This window comes from Micromys minutus (genome assembly GCF_963924665.1).
Source record: "Micromys minutus genome assembly, chromosome: 1".
NCBI lineage: Eukaryota > Metazoa > Chordata > Mammalia > Rodentia > Muridae > Micromys > Micromys minutus.
In genome coordinates, this window is record NC_137969.1 from 116,985,151 (window position 1) to 117,006,131 (window position 20,981).

At 39.7% G+C, this 20,981-nt stretch overlaps 1 protein-coding gene across 1 annotated transcript in view; it reads left to right on the forward strand.

The window, feature by feature from the left end:
• LYRM4 (LYR motif containing 4) overlaps positions 1-20,981 on the forward strand; it is a 121,374-nt gene that overhangs the window by 13,632 nt on the left and 86,761 nt on the right. The window contains exon 2 of the mRNA XM_080923875.1: positions 9,347-9,467. Within this exon, the coding sequence (XP_080780001.1) occupies positions 9,347-9,467 (121 nt within the window). The remainder of the gene's footprint in view (positions 1-9,346; positions 9,468-20,981) is intronic.

A 20,981-nucleotide genomic window follows, 5' to 3' on the forward strand; every position in this document is an offset into this window, starting at 1 on the left:
TTTGCTCTTGCCTTAGCTTAATTTGCTTTTTCTTTACCAAGGAATCAGTATTGTAAGTGAGTATTTTAAATGAAAACATCTAGAAAATAAAGAAAGGAAAACCAAAGTATGACCTGGAGTGAGGTTTGCAAGCATGCAGGCTGTTTAGAAGACAGAAGAGTTGACACTAGGAGCAGCTCCCAGAGAGAGTGGCGCTTGGTATGTGAGTTAGTGACTACCACGGGAGCAGCCAGTTGCTGAGAGGAATTGTAACTCATCCTCTTACCATTGTTTCTTTAAAGGTTAACATCTTCCACATAAACATGGCCAGGGCTCACATAACAACTGGGTGCTTTCTGAGAAATAAGCAAAGAGATAGTTTTATCATCTCACAGACTAAAATGCTGGGATATCACCGAGTGGTAGATGTTCGGGACCGCCTCATGTATGAGGGCCCCTCATCATCCAGGGTAACTATCAGAGATAACTACCTGGCAGCCTGACAGGACGTTTCGTGTATCTCTGTGATACTGGCTAATAGTGTGCCACAGTAATGGATCAGTTTGCAAGGAGCCACACTTCAAGTCCTCCCACAGAGTATAGTTGGCATAATGAAAGGTCTGTGTAGACAATGTGCCTTTTTTGGTGGAACTCCACAAATAACATTCTCTTTAGTTGACATCGTCCAAATAGCAGTGAATAGAAATTGCTAAACTGTGTGGAAAACCTAGACTTAGCTGAAGGCCAATCCTTTGCCTTATTCTATAGAATTTATGGACAGAGCACAAGGCTTCTAAGAACTGCACACCTTCCAGTTACATTCCATAGAGGTTTTATTTAAGAGACTATTATGTGGTAGACCATTTATTGTGAGGTTGTGTTTCTTTATTTGTTATCTTGGCTTTTTAAAAAAAATAGCTTTGGTTTGATATCTTGAAGTAAATTATAAAATAAATTCATATATAATTCAATCGTTTGAGCTACTGTCCAGGAAGTAAAATTTTTACGGTTATGTCATAACTATCTCATACTCTTCCCAAATGGCACTACCAACTAGGGACCAAGTATTCAAATACATAAGTGTATGAGCCACATTTATCATTCCAAGCATAAAAATCTCTATTTCCACTACCTGTTTGCACCCTGACGATGTGGGTCACAGGTCTGCATGCTCATGCCTGTATGTGATGTAGGTACTAGAAATTCAAATGCAGGTCCTTATACCTGTATAACATGCACTGTTAGCTCTGAGACCTCTCACCCACCCTCTGATCTTATGTTTTAAGGAAAGGTCTAACACTGAACCCAGAGCTTACTGCTTAGCCAAGACTAGCTAGCCATTGAATTCCATGGAGCATCTGTCTCCACCCTCCGTTCTGCACAGGGTTACAGACAAACCCAGCTTTCACATGGGAGCTGACATTGAGACCCGGGTCCTCACGGTTACATGACATTTCATCCTCAGAGCCATCTCCTGAACTTCCTTGGGGTTTTTAATACTGGAATGCATTTGTGGGAATGATAATAATAAATTATTATTATTATTATATAATAATAAACTCCCTTAGACTTTGCCACTTACAACATAAGCCCCACATAGGATTTTCTTCACAGTTAGTGAATCCACCCCCTCCCCTTCTTAACATGTCACACTGACTGTCTTCTTTGTAACATCACTGTTTCTTCTATGTCTTCTGCCTTAACAAAACATGTTCCTGGGTGTCTAAAAAGTGTTATGACCTTTGAAAATCACATCACCCATAGCCTAAGATACTTTCCAAGAACTGAGCAGCACAGGTAAGCAGACCTGGGGGCTCACCGTGCTAACTGCAGACTCCTGGAAGGTTGCAGTGACTGCCTATGGCCAGACCCATGTAATCATGATGTATTCTGAAAACAAGCTCTTTTCCCATTGGAAAAGTTGTAGCACAACAAGACTGGTTTTATTTGACCTACCATGTACATTGTCTGCTTTGGCAGATAGCTACCAAATGCCATTCAGTGTTGCCTAGATACCATTACTATGAGTGGGGGAAAATAGTAATTTGGTCGTGAGAGGTTGAGGTATTACTGGGTTGTGTGTGTGTGTGTGTGTGTGTGTGTGTGTGTGTGTGTTTTGTTTTTAAGGTAGGGTCTCAGCCCATGGTGGGCTCAAACTTGCTGTATATCAAAGATAATGCAAGTTTGCTGCTCCTGCCTTTCTTTCCCCAGTGTTGCTGTTGTAGGTGTGAAATACCATAACCGGTTTATGTGGCTGGGGAAATACAAATATTTGCTTGGTTTTCTTCAACTACTTAAGAAGGCACATGGTAGATGATGCATAAATTATGGAATAATGTAATATATGAAGTATTTTGACCAACTTCCAAGAAACACATAAATAGATATTTGCATTGTCAGTGGGCAGGCAACTGGTAGATGTCAGAACAGTATCCAGTGAAAACAACCATCTCCATGTGTGGAACATGACGTTATGTCCTCCTCGTTCTCAAGAGAGGAACAGGTCCTTTTGGTTTTGTTTCGTTTGGTTTCATTTGGTTATTTGAGACCGGGTCTTGCAATTTAGGCTGGTCTGGTCTCAAGATCTGTGTCTTCCTGCCTCAGCTTCCCCAGTACAGGGATTACCAGTGTGCACCCTCATGTTCAGCTTCTGGTGGTGTTCAGTTTCCAGTGGTGGTTGTAAGTTGGTGGACCTTGGAGATGACTGAACAAGAGATGTCTTTCCTAGAGGATAGATTCTGTGTGTAAATCCAGGAATTAATGTGTCTTTGCAAAAATCTACAAATGAAATTGAGAGCCTTTCATCTCCAATCTGTTAGTTAGATGGGAGCTCAGGAGTGAACCCAGGACCCTATGTACCCAAGCATGTAGTCTGCCACTGAGCACAGCCTGGCCCTCAGTATTCAAGAGCTAAGAGAACAGATGCTTAGCTTGTCTCCTGCAGCCCTTTCAAAGCCAGGACACTGGGAACATTCACGTAGACTTTGACCACACTGTTTAGTCTTCATACACTCCAGGGCCTTTGGTTACCCTTCACAGTCCTGCAAGAGGAGGTGCTGACTATATCCCTGTGGTATTTTGTACAGATTAGATTTGCGGTGTGGTTGGTCAGTTTTACTTCTACAGATTCTCTTTGTTTGAATTATTCTGCTATCTAGCCTTAGAGGAGGAGGAGGTTGTTCTGCATTCTGCCACCCTGTAAGTTATCCTTGATAAACACTGAACTATAAGTTTCTAACAAGCTCCCTGTTTTTCTTTACTCATTTATTGTCAGTGCCTGTGGTTGGTAACTAAAGGCAATAAAAAGGATAAAAGGGAAGGCGTTTCAGCCTGATGGCCCATTTTAATGAATTTTCCAGTTCATTGACCAGGGGAGATTTCCATTGCTCATTAGATTGTTTTTCTCCCATAAAGTGAAAACTCCATAATTCATTAAACAGTCTGCTGTAGGTACTTATTCTCCATAAATGTTAAATACTTTAAAGGTCATGTCTTAGATGTGCTAGCTTAGACTATAATTTTGAAATAAAAAAATAAATATATTCTGCTATCTAGTGTTTAGGCCTGTTACATAATAAAAGCTTAAGGTTACTTTTTGGTACTGTGTCAAGGTCTCTACTAGAAGATGGTGAGGTAGAGACAGGAAATCCCACTCCTAACCACGGAGCCTTTATCAAAATACTAGTAAAGAAATGCAGCCAATTACTAAAGAAACATGTGTAGACATAAAGGAATTACTAGAGTGTTCCGTTTACTCCCTCATAAAGGCAGCTCACAGGACTCTGCAGAGGAAACGGGATCTTTTCCTAGTCTGAGGACAAATGAGAGGAGCTTCGGATAGGATAGCTCAGCTACCACCTGTGGGGTTACAGCTGTGAGAGAACAGTAAACCTGCTCCTCCTGCGCCTCTCCACCTGGCCCATAGGCCTGGGTTCCACGTGGCAGACCCATTTCAAAAGTAGCCTTTACTGGGCTCACTTGGCTAACACTTTGGAAAATCTTGTTGGCCACAAAATCGATAACAACAGACCCAAGTGATAAGGAGAAGTTTAAGTTTGAAGAGTTTAAGTGCTTTTAAGCATTGTGAAGGATGCCAAGACAGAAATGCACCTCAGCTCTTCCCCAGAGATGGAAATGAGCACCTGCTACAAGATGCTGTGCCAGCTCACTTCTAGTCTGTTGATTTTGAAAACGAGAATGTTATTTTCTAGCATCCCTATAGAGCCTCACCCAAAAATTGCACTTCTAGGAAATTGTTAAGTCACATTATTCCGAATATGCTCTGGTTTGCACATGACTTTTCATATTTGCAGAGCAGTTTTATTGTTTCACGACTTGGCTGTAACGTTTTAGAGGTTGGGTTTGTTCAATTGCTTGTGTGTTTTCCGGCTGCTTGCGTTAGTACTTAAAATCCTTCAGAGGAAGCTGAGTGACTGTGGAGGGAAACATTTATAGCTCCATCTTTTGAGTCCTAGAGAGTCTCTTCTTTGCCCTATTGTTATTTCTGCTTTCAAAACTGCATCCAAGTGTTACTGTGCACCTGGATTCTCTGTGTTCACCTGCAGCTGACACACCTGCCAGTTCTGAACTGTATTCACACTGATTCTGAAATCAGTTTTCACACTCCAAACTTCCTCACGTTTTACATGTAATTGTTTTCTCTGATATATAAGAAAGACATTATTACATTATTTTTTTAAAGTAGTTGTCTTACCTAATTCCACTTGATCTTTTTTTAATTTTCTAATTTCAAATACATTGTTCTCTATTTTCTCGTAGGGAATTATGAGAAAACAAAAATGTAAGAGTTGTTTGTTGAATTTAGTATTTTATTAATAGAACATTTGTCATCGATGCTCGTGTAAGTATGACTGTGTATATTCCAAAGATTTTACATATTATATTATTATTAAAAACATTTTCTTAGTTGTGTCATGAATTTCTTTCTAGTCCTAATTATTGGTCATAAATGTGCTTCCAGAGTTAAGAGTTTGCTACTCTCTTTCCTTCATTCAGATGGTCTTTCTCCTATGGATGTCACTGTTGGACTATTGGAATCTCTGGAAAGCTTGCCTTGTCTCCCATGCCTCGTTCTAGCTTTCCTGCCTGCCTCCTGACCTTTCCCTCCTTCACTCTTCTTTTGTCCGCTGCCTGTTCTATATCTGTAGGTCATCTGTGCCACTCTGTCCAGCTTCTCTTACCTGTTGCTTTTCCTGGGAAAGCTCTTCTGGCCCTGTGGTTGTCTCTCATCACCAGCCTGTATCTCTCCTGAGCTCTGAAGCCCTATTTCTGGACCCTGCTGAACACAATACTTGTCTGTTGTCCTGGTGTTAGTAGTATCTCTAGGATCTTGACTCTCTGGCAAACTGCATAAGAAACTGAGCTTGTAAAGACCTTTGATTATATGTAAAGACCTGGTTGCCTAAGGGGGGATTTTCACATCACACTTTTTAAACCTCTGACTTCTTTTTGAAAATATTGATCTCAAAAGCATAGTGTCTTAATTTATGTAGCTGCTTCTCCAATGTTGAACATGTATTTTTTTTCCTATTTATGATGAAGGTTTATCTGTAATGAGTATTCTACATCTAACTTTTTCTAGATCATTCCCATGTGATAGATCACCAGAGGTGGAGTTTGGAGATTAAACGTGGGGGGTAGTATACTCACTATTATGCTACAGTCCCAGCTCATGTTCCCAACATTTTCTAAAAATGTTGTTATCTAAGACCAAAGAAGTAGTACTTCATGCATTTCTCGAATGTTTCTTAGGGCTGGCCATTCATAAAGCTCTGTCCTAGATTTAGTCTCTGTGTACCCTTCTGTAAAGTACTGGTCCATGCCTCTGCTGACTGATTTACCATTGTCTTTGTTGTTTTGCTTGGCTTAATGTGTGCTGTTTATTCAAGTAGGATATGTATCCTCTGTCATATTTGTTTCTAACTGACTTAGATCTTTAGAAATGAGTGAAGTCTGGGGACAAAAAAAAAAAAAAAAAAAAAAAAAGACCACTTATAGCTAGATCGCCTCAAGGAGAGAACTGAGGAAAAGGCAAGCCTTCCCACATGTCTGTGATTTATCAATACAGAAGGTGCTAAAACGAGTGGGAGCGATGGCCCAGGTGGCCTTGAGTCCTTGATAACCTATTTGGCTGTAATGTCTAGGTAGTGGAAAGAAATGAGAGGATTTTATACAGAAGTATTGTAGGTTGTATTGATAGCTACCCCAGAATTCAGAAACTTTGCAATAGTCCCCAAGGTGTGTTTTCTTGTAGCAACCCCCTTGTTCTACAGCCCTTCAGTTGTCATTGCTTCCTTTTGAAACAATTAAACTCAATTATTCCACTTACTCTTGGTGTTTATCTCAACAGCTCTTTCCCTCTAAGGCTCTTAGCTGCTTGTCTTTCTGTAAGACTGGCTCAATATTTGAACTGTATGTAGGAACATTTGACAGTGTTGAGAGATAAGATGACCTTTTTAACTTTTCTGAGCCAGAGATCATTTTTATAAGGCATGTCAGCTCCGTACACCTCATGGTTGTAATCACAGTTCACATGCTGAGCTGTGGATTATTAATGCTTTTGGGCAGTCATGTGAAGAAGTAGCCTCTTTCTTTGAGGATTAGAATATGCATAGCTGAACACATATCTGCCACTCACTATCATCTGCTTCACGGTTTTTCTCCTCTAAAATATTGTCTTCTCTGACCTTGGAGTTGGAGATTGGTAAGTAGATATTTTAGCATTGTCTGCTAGCTGTTAAAATCCAGGAAGTCTTGTCAAGTTGTTTACACTCAACTCTGCGACATTCCTTCCATTTTAACCTAAGCAATTTGGTTTGTTCATTCTTAGCATTCATATTATGTTCCTTTGCCTTATTCTGGGAACTTCTCATTAACTTTCCTTGCGCTTAGTATCCTCAGTATCCCCCACACCCACCTAAAACATGTGACAGCATCTTACACAGAAGGTCATGCTCTGTAGCCCACATTGTTAGCTGTGGATATTAGCTGGTGAACTGTGAGACTTATTCCCTAGAAATAAGCAGATAACCATGTCAGAAAGGTTTACCTTGAGAAGAACTCAAGCAGCTAGCCATCTCATCCACAGTCAAGAGCAAAGAGATTGTATGCATGTCTCTGCTCACTTGGACCCAGCTAGCTCTCTTCTCTTAAACAGTTCAGCACACAGCCCATGAAATGGTGCCACCCACATTAAAGGTGGATGTTTCCATCTCAGTTAATAATCAAGACACTTTCCCATAAACATGCCCACAGACTAACCTCATACAGGTAATTCTTCAGTAAGACCCCTGCCTGGGTAGTTTTAGGTTGTAGCAAGTTGACAATTTGAACTACCTAGTACTGAGGGCAGTTGGAGGTTGGGCATTTACTCTAAGAAGATCACTTCAAAGAGTTGAACTATCTTGTCATTGTGCTACTTGACTTGGATTTTGATAGGCAGATAATCCACACTTCGAATACTGATGAAAAATGACAAATAGGAGGTCATATATTAGCTGGTCAGGTCATTGGATTCTAACATGGATGTGAACATTCAAGTGCTGGAGGCTAGGATTGTGGCTTGCATCCTTTTAACATGCAGCTCCCTTCACAGAGTGCATGTATTATGTTCCATGTGAGTATTAATTTCCGACAACATCTCCCTTTGAGGATCATCTGTTGACATGAGTTGTTTGGGGGCTGGCCAGCTTTTTCATTATAGCACTGCACATTTTTATTTGAAATATTCAAGAAGCTGCTCATCACACTGTGCTTAATGATAAATGTTTTTTCTTAGTCACCAGACTTAAATACATTAAAAGGGGAAAAGAGAAATGATGTAAATCACAGATTAAAATAGCTGGTAGTTAGTCCTCCCACAATGTAAGGGATCATCTGGATTGTGTTGACCTACCCAAAACTGATCATTTGAAATAAAGTAACAGAACTGGGAACGAAACTACCTATGCAGAAACATCTTTGTGGTTCTGAACCTGTGAAGTGTCTTCTTTTAGGGCCAGTAACACCCTATGCCAAAGAGAGAAAAAATAGAAAGGCATCATGGTGTTGTCATGTCAAAGGTATATCTAAAAGTTGAAATGAGATTTTTGACATTTTTATTTGTGTACATGTGTGTGTGCCTATGTTTGTATTGGGGAAGGTGACATACAGATTCCACAATGCATGTATAGAGATCAGATGGCAACATTCTAGAACTGGTTTTCTTTCCACTTTTATGTGGATGCCAGGAATCAATTTTAGAAGTGTAGAGCCAAATATTCAGAACTTGACCTTGAGCTAAGTTGGTATGAATTATAGAGCATTTTAAGTAACTCTCTGATTTTCTTAAACTTTGGAGAACTTTATACTTATTTCATTCTGTGAAGTACTCTTTCTCTTTTAGGTATTCTGAACCACTAACCTGTTATTTAAAAAAAAAAAAATCAGGATATTGATGGCTTCTGTAGGCTGTGGTGTTCATGCAAAGGCTTTGCTGAATCCTGAACGAAGAATCCAGCAGTGGTTGAAGGGAGAGCTTAGTAGGCAGGCACATGCTCTGACAGGTCTAGAGATCCAGCCACAAGAAGGAAAAAGAAAAAAAAAAAAAAAAAACACACACATGGAATTCAGAATTCAGCCCTTGTTACAAAACCAGCTTGTGAGTGGATTAGAATATTAGAACTAAGCCTAGCAGTGGTGGTGCATACCTTTAGTGCCAGCACTAAAGGCAGAGGTCGATGGGTCTCTGAGTTCAAGGTCAGCTTGGTCTACAAAGGGAGTTTCAGGACAGTCAGGGCTAAAGAGAAAAACCCTGTCTTGAAAAAGCGAAATGAGGGGGCAGGGAAAGGATGGATATATATTAGAATTAAGCAAAGAATGGTGATTCATGTCTATAATCCCAGTGTTCCTCAGACCACATGGAAAGACCCTCTCTAGAAAATGTAGAATTAAAATATGTGGTGCCATGAAAACCAGTGACAGTGTGTCATAAAAAGTACACCAGAGAAGCCCTGGACCTGCTTATCCAGCCATCATCTAACGGGCAGGGATTAGAAGGCTGATCCTGGTCCTCATGCATGGTTTGTCTCTTCATAGTAAAGGTTCAGTTATCCATGCTAATGGAGGGAAAGCAGACGTGCATAATACTGAAAAGACAGTGGTCTAAGGAGAAGTTTGCCATTTTTATGTAACTTGTTTTCATAAATCTGCTTGCTTAGCCATTCTGGAATAGACAAGCAAAGATCAAACTGGCTTATCTGTGGGAGAATATTCAACCATTAATTCTAGAGAAAAAAATCTTTTAAAATCATTTAAAAGCAGAAGCTCATACCTGCTGACATCTTTTCTTTTTCTCTGAATTCATTAGAATGTATGCTGTCAGGAGAATAAGAGATGCCTTCCGAGAGAACAAGAATGTGAAAGACCCTGTAGAAATCCAAGCCCTGGTGAATAAAGCCAAACGAGACCTTGAAATAATCCGCAGACAGGTAAGATGTTTCCGTGACAGACTGCTTTTCCTTATTCGTCTTCAGCTTTGGCGTTCCCTCCTTGATTAGACATCACTGCTTTGGTGTTTGTGATTTACGCCACAGGACAGTGAGACACTGTCCTCTTTTCTAATACAGACATGCAAAGATAAACTGTTTCATCACCAGATTCAAGGGCATTCTACAGGAAAATACAAGTTTTTGTGACATCTGGGGCCTGGTTCTCCTAAGAAATTGAGCTCTTGGGTGTTACTGAAGTTCATGGTTTCAGTGTGAGAAACTTCAGGGGAAAAAAACTGCATTTTAATCCAAGTGTTTTTATGATATTCTGTACATGGCTATACATATACCAAAGCATAAATATATCCTTCCTTTCCTAATATTTGTCATCATAATTTAATATTAATAGAATGGGTGATAAGCATGCATGTTATCGTATGAGAGGTATGTTTGTAGGCATGGGGTACAGAGCACGTCTGCTTATGTGCTGGCCCACAGTGGAGCTGAGAGGTGTTTTTTGTTTCATTCTGCATCACCCTGGTTGAGGCTTGTTTTTCTTGATCTTTGTAAGGTGAACCTAGCCAGCATGCAGCATGGTCTCCTGGCTAGTGCAATACTGTAGTGTCTGACTTCTAAATAATTGAAGTGTCAAAGACTAATGTAGTCTTCTATTGATTGGCTTTCTACCCTAAACTTCCCATTTCACTTTTCTTCAAATTGGATAGCTCCATTTCTTTATTCATCTGTTTTCACTCTTCTAGCAAATTTGTTTATCAAGTGTGGAGAGTGAACATTTCCAAATTTCTGATGTGTTCTGCTATGGGCTTTGTTGATTCCCCCTTAGAAGATACCTGACTGCCAACATCCCACCACATTCAGTCTTTCCCTGCTTCTTTTCACAGTAGTCTCAAAATAGGAGTTAAAGATGAAAATGGTATTAAAAATGAAATTATATTTTATGTCAAGATTAAGTCTGTTTCTGTTGCTTACATAGGGGAACACTCTCTGCCAGAGTAGCAGGACTGAGATTCCTCTGCGTTCTGCAGTTACCTAGAGAGAGAATATCCAGCCACATTCAGACATGCCTAAGAAATGGTATTCAGCTGAAGGCCTGACAACCTAATAAGGTCACCAGGAAAAGGCCAATCCACACATTTGCATATACTTGAGAGCTGTAGATACATGAGTCACTTGGAAAACATGAGGCCGATGGCACTTTCCAGGCTCCAGTGGTTGGATCATTTCCTGGGATCCTCTAGCAATAACCTTAGGAAAATAAGCAACTTGAGCCTGTGCCTTATATAAAGACAAAACAATTCAGTTCTGCATGTTTCTCTGTGTGGAGGTCAATAAGCATGATGAGAATACAAACTGTTCAAAACAGGACCTGTAAGTAATCTGCACCATCTCTTACGTCATCTTTAACTGTCTGTGTTGCCTCTTGGTTTGAAATGCTGAAACTACTCTCAAAAGATAAGCCTCTAGATTTTCCAGTTGTGTTGAATATAGGCTTTTGTAGTAGGAGCTAATGATTTCTTGAATTTCCTCAGCTTGTGCTATTATGTCTCCTTTTTCATTCCTGATTTTGGTAATCTGGATACTCTCTCTGTGCCCTTTAGTTAGTCTGGCTAAGGGTTTATCAGTCTTGTTAATTTCTCAAAGAACCAGCTCCTGGATTTGTTGATTTTTGTATAGATCTTTTTGTTTTTACTTGGTTGATTAGAGCTCTGAGTTTGATTATTTCCTACCCTCTACTCCTCTTGGCTGTATCTGTTTCTTTTTGTTCTAGAGCTTTCAGGTGTGTTGTCAAGCTGTTAGTGAATGCTCTCTCCAGTTTCTTTTTGGAGGCACTCAGAGCTATGAGTTTTCCTCTTAGCACTGCTTTTATTGTATCCCATAATTTGAGTATGTTGTGCCTCAATTTCATTAAATTCTAAAATGTCTTTATGTTTTTTTTATTTTTATGACCAAGTTATCACTGAGTAGAGCATTGTTCAGCTTCCAAAAAACGTGGACTTTTGTTGTTTATATTGTTATTGAAGACCAGCCTTAATCCATGGTGGTCTGGTAGGATGAATGGGATTGTTTCGATGTTCTTGTATATGTTGAGGCCTGTTTTCTCACTGACTATGTGGTCAATTGTGGAGAAGGCACAGTGAGATGCTGAGAAGAAGGTATATTCTTTTGTTTTAGAATGAAATGCTCTATGGATATCTGCTAAATCCATTTAGTTCATAACTTCTGTTAGTTTCATTGTGTCTCTGTTCAGTTTCTGTTTTCATGATCTGTCCATTGTTGAGAATCGAGTGTTCCAGTGTCCCACTATTATTGTGTGTGGTGCAATATATGCTTTGAACTTCAGTAGAGTTTCTTTTATGAATGTGAGTGGCCTTGTATAGATGTTCATGGTTGAGAGTGCTTCTTCATAGATTTTTTTTTCCTTTGATGAGTAAAAAGTGTCCTTCCTTAGCTTTTTTGATAACTTTTGGTTGAAAATATATTTTATTCGATATTAGAATGGCTACTCCAGTCTTTTTCTTGGAACCATTTGCTTGGAGAATTTTTTTCCAGCCTTTTACTCTAAGGTAGTATCTGTCTTTGTCATTGAGATGAGTTTCCTGTATGCAGCAAAATGCTGGATCCTGTTTTTAAGTATCCAGTCTGATAGTCTATGTCTTTTTATTGGGGAACTGATAAAAAGTCCATTGATTTTAAGAGGTATTAAGGAAATGTGATTGTTGTTTCCTGTTATTTTTCTTGTTAAAGGTAAAATTATGTTTGTGTGCTTTTTTACTTTTGGATTTGCTGCAAGAGGATTATTTTTTTCATTTTGCTAGGGTATAGTTTCCCTCTTGTGTTGAAGTTTTTTTTATCTATTATCCTTTATAGGTCTGGTTTTGTGGACAGATATTGTGTAAATTTGGTTTTGTCCTAGAATATCTTGGTTTCTCCATGGTAATTGAGAGTTTTTCTGGATATAGTAGCCTGGGCTGGCATTTGTGTTCTCTTAGGGTGTGTATGATGTCTGTGCTGGATCTTCTAGCTTTCACAGTCTCTGTTGAGAAGTCTGCCTTCATGTTACATGTCCTTTTTCCCTTACTGCTTTTAGTATTTTTTCTTTGTTTTGAACATCGGTGTTTTGACTATTTGTCAAGAGGAATTTCTCTTCTGGTCCAGTCTATTTGGAGTTTTCTAGGTTTCTTGTATGTTCATGGTCACCTCTTTCTTTAGGTTAGGGAAGTCTTATATAATTTTGTTGAAGATATTTACTGTACCTTTTAGTTGGGAGTCTTCTTTCTCCTCTACCCCTATTGTCCTTAGGTTTGGTCTTCTCAGTGTGTCCTGGATTTCCTAGATGTTTTTTGGGTTAGGAGATTTTTTGATTTTTGCATTTTTTCTGATTGTAATGCCAATGATTTCTATGGTATCTTTTACCCCTGAGATTTTCTCTTCCATCTCTTGTATTCTATTGGTGATGCTTTTGTTTATGACTCCTGTGTTTTCCTGTAGCTTTTTAAGTGCCTTTTGTGTTTCCTCTTTAAGGACTCCTACTTGTTTACTTGTATTCTCCTGGTTCTCCTGTATTTCTTTAAGGGACCTATTCATGTGCTTCTCGAGGCCCTCTATCATCAACTTGAGGTATGAATTTTATGTCCAAATCTTATTTTCCTGATGTGTTGGGATATCCACTACTTGCTGTGGTGAGAGAACTGGGTTTTGATGTTGCCAAGTTGTCTTGGTTTCTGTTCTTCAGGTTCTATGCTTGCCTCTTGCCATCTTGTTATCTTTGATGCTAGTTGATCTTGATGTCTGTGGCTATAGCTTGGCTCTCTTGAGGGCCTTGGGCCCTTGTGCTCAAGAGGGAGATTGCTCCTGGGTACTCAACTCTCTGTGGGCAGACCCTGAGTCCTGATGGCAGTGGGTCAGCTCTGGCTCTGGGCACAGGTGGAGGCCAAAACAGTCTATTCCCAAGCAGCACCATGATTCCTGCCTCATGAGAGTTCCCAGCAGTGTCTCTCAGGATAGTTCATGGAGAGAACGTGAGAACTCACCCGTAGGCTCAGGTGGAAGAGTACTCCTGAGGCTCCTCTGGGTGCTCAGCCATTTGTGGGCTTGCCTTAAACATTTTTTTCTTTAACTATAAAGCTCATACAGCACAAGGGTTAGAATTAGGAATCCTCTCTGGAAGCCATCAAGACTTGTCAGAGTGTGCTGTGTTAAAGATACGGGGGGGGTTGGAATTTGGTTAGTCTGAACATATGTATGAACAAACTGAAGTATTTTTGGTGTTTCTTAGTATGAACTTAATTATTCTATAGACTGCCTAAAGCAAATTAATATGTGCTCAATTTATGAGTATTTGGGGGAGATAAATTTCAAACCATATTTGTTCTTTCTCTGCTGTTCTGTTGCTGTTTCTAAGGAATTGTTGAAGAGAACTATTCCAAAAGCTCTGAATGAGCTGCTATGAAATAACCAGTGGTCACTGACAACTCTGTTCCTGTCTGACACTGTATTGTGTGCACCATGACCCCAGGTTGTGGTCAGAATGAAGGGGAAATCTACCTCAGAATTTTCATCCCGTAAAACATCTCTGAAAGAAAAGTAGAGTCATTTTAGGTTTTTCAGGGGGAAGATCATGTGTCCTATATCTTTCACATGCACACATTTAGCCAAAGTACTATTGAGTATTTGGATCAAAAACATAAGACTCAGCTGTAGTTTTGATGAGCTAAAGGGCATTCAGTTCCTATATTAGGGATATTTGTAACATATTGAAAGAATTTTACACTGTCCACAAAAGTCAAAAAGTTCAAGTAACCCAAATGTCTACTGACAGATGGATAGATATGTGGTCTATACTTAGAGTGGAGTCTGAGTCCCCCCCATCTCAACATGGGTACAGCCGAGGGTAGGATGCTCAGTGCAGTAAGCCTGACATGAAAGCACAGCTGCTGTGTGATTACAGTGTGATAATACTGGTCACAGCCAGAGAGGTATGAACAGCATGATGGACCACAGGACCAAGGGAGTGGGGGTGCGTACACAGTTCTGATTTCAGAAAATGAAAATAGTTTAGAGATCTCATTGAGAAATGTCTGAACATAGTTAACACTATTAAACTATATAATTGAAAATGATTAGGATGATAAAGTTTATGTTAGGTGTTTTTTTCACAATTAAAAACCACCCCAAAGTAAATTACAGCTAGCCATTTAACTTTAATTGGAAATAGTAAAATTAAATGCTTTATGTACATGCATTTGAGAGTAGGAAGCTGAAGTTATTTGAAGCTTGAACTAGTAAATTTATATCTGTGAACCTTCGGTTTGCTTGTTGGGAAAAAATGAAATAATTATGCTTCAATTTCTAAAGCTAGTTGTAGTTCTCAGCTCTCATGATTCTCATAAAAATCTGTTCCCCTTTCTCTACAGAAAATACTGATACATTTTCAAATAAACTTACCTGTGCCGAGATCTCACTGATCATAACTCAAAAAGAACTTAATTCTGCAGAGTTTAGGCTGTGGATAAACCAAGTTGTACACCAGTGTTTATTCATCATAAATTTCAAATTCTTGTCTTGGGATAATGCCTCTGCTACCAGGAAACTGAATTATTTCTCTCATGTTGCCTGCTCCTCTGCTGCTAGCCTTCTTTTATTCCTGAGAAGAATCTTAGTGGGACTGGAGCAATACGACTAGACTGTTTTCTTGCCAGAAAAATGAAACAGTAGTTAAAGAACAATATAACGTGCAGTCAAGAGAAGGATTAATATGTTTTTCTAAGCCCTACCCCCGGATGGCAGTAGCAGGTTCATCAAGTTTTCCTTATCCCTGTACCATAGTGGGCTTCTCAATTGTATTTAACACATCTTCTACCTCAGGTCAAAGCATTGTGTATTTTACAATTCTGCAAGATATGGTCTTTTCCTTTCATATTTATAGACCACTTGCTCTGTACCACATAATTGATAAGCTCTTTGGAAACAGACTTGAGATTGATTATAAGGTTCATCAAAAGCTTGTAGAAGCTCTTTTTCACTGAGGTTCTTCTCACATCTAGAATTTTTCAATTCCTTCATTTAATATAACAAAAATATCTTAAATCCTATCATAAGGAATCAAGAAATGGCTCAGCCATTAAGAGCATTGACTACTCTTACCAAAGGCCCAGGTTCTATCCACCCACATGGATGTTCAAAACGCCTGTGACTTTAGTCCCAAGGAATTCAGTGCCCTCTTCTGGCCTATGTGGGCACAGGACATGCATCTGCTATAAACATAAATGCAGGAAAAACGTCCATACACATAAAATAAAAATTAATGTTTTTTTAATCCTCTTCTGGCAATGCTTTCCCCTATTCCTAGATAGATCAACTGAGATTAGCTCCAAGGATCAATCTTCACTTAAAAAGTGATAATAAAGCAGTCAAAAGAGGAGATGGCTAAACTCTGTCTTGGACTTCAATAAAAAGGCTCACAAATGTAACATGAATTTATATACAGTGACTTGAATTGCACCCAAAGTAAACCCTGTATCTTTTGGATAGCTGGAGCTTTGGGGTATGAATGAAATATTATTTAGCTTTTCAGTGTGAATGAAATATTCTTCAGTCCCCTGTTGAAGTTTTAGAAAGAGCAAAGAGAAGGATAGTTACGTTTTTATAGCTTGGCCTATATAGAACATTACTTTTTTCCTGTTTATTCAATATATAGCTGCTCTGAAGCTATAAAAAGATCTCTTCAGTGAGAATTTAGAATAATGTCCTGCCTCCCTGCTTTCTGTAGGAGTTTCCAGTTAACCCTGAAGTCTAAGACAAGCCATTCTAGTCTGCATTCCTGTAAAGAGCATGCTTCTTATCTGCCTGCAGTCTTCCTGTATGCTACAGTCCACCCAAGTGGACATGCAGAGAGCAAGGTTACCTTTTCTGTACAGAAGAAACCTGCTTTCTTCTAGTAGTTCTTCAGCATCTTCTATACAGGGAGTACTCTATATGGATGGATGTACTGGTGCTTTGTCTAGACTTGACCGGATTGCACTAGGGAATTTTGTATTATAGTGTCCATCCATTCACCCAATCTCCCCAACTCCCAACATAGTCACCAGAGTCATGGTTCCTGGTTTTCATGAACTGTCTTTGAGCAGTGGTGAGTATTGTAAACTCATAGACAAGAATCTCAGTGGAGTGAAGCAGACACGTTACTTGTCTACCATGTGTACTGTGTCCATACAATATCATAGTCATGTTGGAAGAAGGTGGTGGTGGTGGTAATGGTAATGGTAATGGTGGTGATGGTGTGTGTCTAGGGTGCCTCCTTGTGCCACTCTATGCAGAAACCAGCCAGAGCTCTTGGGATGCACTGTGCTAGTTTCTTGCAATGATAGCCTTGTGAGACATGCATTGAAGAGAGTAAAGGTGACTTTTTAGGAGAGAGGGACTCACACATCCACACCATTCTCACTTTGAAGCCAGCTCTCTGGAAGAGTCATACTTTGGGTGGCCTTGTCGTAAGAGAAGGTCAGCAGGCTCTGAATATGAGAGTTGGTACGTGGATATTTCCTTTTCCTACATGTTCATTTAGATGGTATTGGAAGGTAACAGTTATCCGTGCAGCTTACAGACAAGTTGATTTCTACAGACCAGGCTCCACTGTCCTTTCTTTTAAAACTGCCTTCAAAAAGAAAAGAAAGAAAAAAAGAAAAAACCACAAGAATATGGAAACCACATTCTGGATATGTTAAAGTTCATTCATCTACTTAAGAAGTATTTGCCAGAATGTCCCCATGGATATGAGGTTGCAGCCCCAACTCTACTTTTCCTGACAATCTATGGTAAAGTGGCCTTCATGGGAAATTTCCGTGCCTCCCTACTCAGCTTGTCCTTTCACAAAGTCAAAGCTGAAGCAAGCCATGTTACAAACCATAGGGACAAAGGGACAGTGATGCATCTTTTCGGGAGGGCAGGAGATGGTCCCTTCTTGCCTGTGCTGATTTATGTTTCTCACTGGCATCCTCCATAGGGGGATAATGAGCTCTGTTTTGGCACAGGGGTCACTCATTTCCTGAGCACTTCCTAGCTCAGATGGAATTTCTGTTGGGTCAGATGCATTCAACCGGTGTGTCTATGAAGTGTAGTTTCCTGGGTAACATTGGAACGGTAAATTATACATTTAATTCTCAATCACCATTTGAGCTTTTTGGTTTTACTTTCCCTGAGCTGTAGTAGGAGTGATGTAAAAGAAGAAACATGTTTGAGCAAGATATACCTCAGTAGAAACACTTATTCAGTAGCTCTCCTTCCTTGGTTATTGGATTTCATCTCTTTTAAAGGTATCCATTGTGAAGTTTGTTTGTTTGTTTGTTTGTTTGTTGTTGTTGTTTGCTTAAGGCAAAGGAATAAATCCTCATCTTTTGCAATACTGGGCCTAGAACCCAGGACATGACCCGGTTGAGACACCTGCCCCACCACTGTTCTTCATTCCCTACCCCTGTTGTTTGAAGTTTTAAAACCAGGCTTTGAGACACAGGTAAGTAAGGCTGTCATCTCAAGGATTAGTCAATCACAAATCATAGATTAGTTTTAAATCTTCTCTAACATGCCATAATGATCTTCATTGTGTCAAGTTATATGACTATGGAATTAAATATGTATTTAACTATTTTTCTTTTTTTTTCAATTAGACCTAGCCTATAAAAAGTAAGTGATTAGGCACTTAGTTCCTGAGAAAAAGTATTTTTTATATAAATCATGTGTATTTAACAATCTAAATTGAGCAGCTGTGTTGAGGACATTGAAGAATTGCTTGCACCAACATAGACCAACCATAACAACTCTGTAAGTACCACACACATACTTTGACCCAGGAACCAGGAGGACTATGACCTGCTCTGACCTGGAGCCAGCCCTCCACACAAAGAAGTCGCTCCATAGACTTCACACTCTCTTTATATTTGGTATTTTGGACACTAAAAGTAAATGATGATACCTGTTAAATTCCCCAAAACATCCTGTGGATGGTGAACTGGTGAACGCTGGGTTTGAGAGAAGACCGAGTATATCACTGGCTGCCACCACTACTGACCGCCCAGTGCTCCTTGGTGGCACATACGTGATGACATGATGTGCTTGATTATGTAATACCTGGTTATGTACCAGGGTCATCACCGTCAGCTGAAGCAAAGACCTCGTGGAGAAAGACCTTTGACTTCTTCCTATTGAGTGGTTCTGTCCTGGGAGTCAGAAGAGCCACTGTGATGACTGGAGTAGGGAAGAAGCAAAAATAAAGTATCTTCTTAATTTGAACAAGGTCTGACAACAGAGACAAACTTAATGGGTTTTGGTTTTGTTTATTTTTAAATAATTATGAGCTGTATCTGTAGTTTGTAGCTAAGTGGCTGCCCACAGTTTTCCTAATACTAAAGTACTTTTCTTCCTGGAAGTTCAGCCCCTTATAGTTTTTCCTACAAGTTGATGGCCATGCATCTTTACAGCTTCACAGTTCATGTCTGGCACATAGCCCTACAGCACACAGGGCTTTCCCAGGAAGCCCTTTTACTTTCACCAGCCCTGAAGGAGGCCTCCAATGCCAATCTTTTGCCTTTCTTACATGGTGAAATTTTGGATACTCTGAACTAGCAAAGTTTCCAGTTGTGACTTCATGCTCTAATATTTATAGCATGCTTGAGTATGATATTTTTCTTAGTCATCCTTACCCTTATCCTGAACTTCAAGTTTTCATAAAGACAGGGTTATTTTCTTATTCACCGTATTGCTCTGTGTGCCCATAATTTTACTAAGTATTCCATAAAAACTTAATAAAAGAAGAGTGTTCAAACCAGAACTCAGGGCTGTTTCTGACTCAGGCGTCGATGGGCCCTGTGAGCTGAGGAATCAGCCTTCTAACCACAAGACATCTAATGTGCAAAAGTACTTGCCCTGTGTACCAGGTAGTGCTTTTATGGTTATAGGTTGAAAGATGTACCAACATCTACTAGAAATAGCAAAGCCACTGACTAGTGAATAATGTCACCATAATTAACCTACACTCATCTTTAATCCTACTCTGGCTGAAGAAGTGACTATCTTATTTTACAAAAGGGAATCTTCTAGAAACAGAATCCTTTCCCCCACCCTCACCCCACTCCCACCTTCACCCCCACTCCACATTCAGGGAACCTGGAGAGAAATTTAATGTGAGGTGAGGTCCAACAAGCTGGCACAAGTACACCGTACTTTCCTAAGTGCTCTACCCTGTGTCCACCAACAAGCCTGAAAACCCGGGAAGCAGAGTGGATGGGAATGACTTCTAGTCCTAGTTGTCACTTCCAGGCCTGGTGAATTCAGATTAATGACTTTCTGTGAGACTCGCTTCCCTATAGCATAAACAGGCATAAGTGTCTCCACATTGTAGAGATTCAGGGGACACTGAGTGACTGCTCAACCTGTGGCAGCTTCATCCAGCTCAAACTGTTTTTGTGCAATTCTCAAAATCTTGTGCTGAAGTAAGTCTCAGTGGAGATGTTCCCAGTTCTATTTTAGATTTCTAAGTGTGCAACAAGGGAGTAGCTGTGGCCTGACATCTAGACAGTTCCACTGTGCAGTTGTATCCTACATACACATTAGAGGCCCTGCCGACATGCCATGGGGCACCTATCACATACAAGTATCATCTCACTACTTTTCAAAGTTTTAAGTGGAGCTGTAAATACCAAATTACAGATAACAGCTTTACCATGAAATATTTATCACATGTGGATAAAAGCATTTTCACTGATGAAACTCACAAGGAACAGTCAGAAGTTCATTCCACATAATCAGTGTTCTTCCTACAGTGCCAACTGCTATGCACAAAATAACAAACATGAGCAGTGAGTAGGGCAAACTTGATTTAGAGGTTACTACCAAGGGTATCCTTATCTGAACAAAGGTGATCTCAAGTTTAAAGGGTAGAGCAATGGGACAGTCATTACTGGTCCCAGCAACTAGCTGCTCCAGACAGCAAGCTAAATGGAAATAAACAAATACTCATTCTGTTGTTCATAGACTTAGACATACATGGTCAACAAGGTGTATCTTATTAAACCCTGCATGAACCTCAGCTTCCATTCCCGAAATGCTCATTTCAGAGTTTATTTCTGGGCATCAGGGTGTGTCCCTAGGGGTAAGTTGCCAAAGTACAGTATGCTGGTATCTGCAAAGGACTAGTCTAGCATCCTCATCACCTAGATACCAAAACCTGTTGATGCACAAATTTGTAATGGAAAATAGAATAGAATATGTATAACCCATACATATCTTCTCCTGATTACCCTAGATGACCTATAATACCTAATATAATTTAAATGCTCTATCAATAGTTGTTCGGCTATATTTTTAGGGGATATGGCAAGTCATATTCAGTACAGATGACTGAATCCACATGTGTAGAACCCATGGATACAGAAAACAGATGAGGCTAGTAGAATCTGATCATCATACATGTTAGGTTGTATAGTTTGTGTTCTAAGACAG